Consider the following 329-nt stretch of genomic DNA (forward strand, 5'->3'; position numbering starts at 1 on the left):
TCTTAAAAGCACTGTGGTGTTTAATCCTACTGATATTTGCAGTGATATCACCAAATGTGCTTCTCTAGACACACATCCAGATGGTAATTAGCCTTACACACCTGCTGGCTCAAACAGGAGTGACGCATCCACCTTTCTGTGCCCCAAGAGTATGTAACCTCCACTGCAGTGTAATCTCACTTCTGGTGTGTACCGTCATGAGCTAATCCTGTTGTCAACTTCAGGTACGTGAGCGAGACCTGCCCTTCGTGATGCACACACTGGCTGCTGAGTTCACCATCCTCAGAGTAGTGAATGGGGAGACAGTGGCTGGGGCGGGGACCTGGGGC

At 50.2% G+C, this 329-nt stretch overlaps 1 protein-coding gene across 1 annotated transcript in view; it reads left to right on the top strand.

Moving 5' to 3' along the window:
* Positions 1-329, top strand: part of GATSL2 (GATS protein-like 2) — a gene marked incomplete at its 5' end in the record, with an annotated part of 10,410 nt that overhangs the window by 778 nt on the left and 9,303 nt on the right. The window contains one exon of the mRNA XM_010294769.1: positions 225-329. This exon is cut by the window's right edge and continues 58 nt beyond it. Coding sequence (XP_010293071.1) covers positions 225-329 — 105 coding nt within the window. The remainder of the gene's footprint in view (positions 1-224) is intronic.

This window comes from Phaethon lepturus, unplaced genomic scaffold (assembly GCF_000687285.1).
Source record: "Phaethon lepturus isolate BGI_N335 unplaced genomic scaffold, ASM68728v1 scaffold8779, whole genome shotgun sequence".
Taxonomy (NCBI): Eukaryota; Metazoa; Chordata; class Aves; order Phaethontiformes; family Phaethontidae; genus Phaethon; species Phaethon lepturus.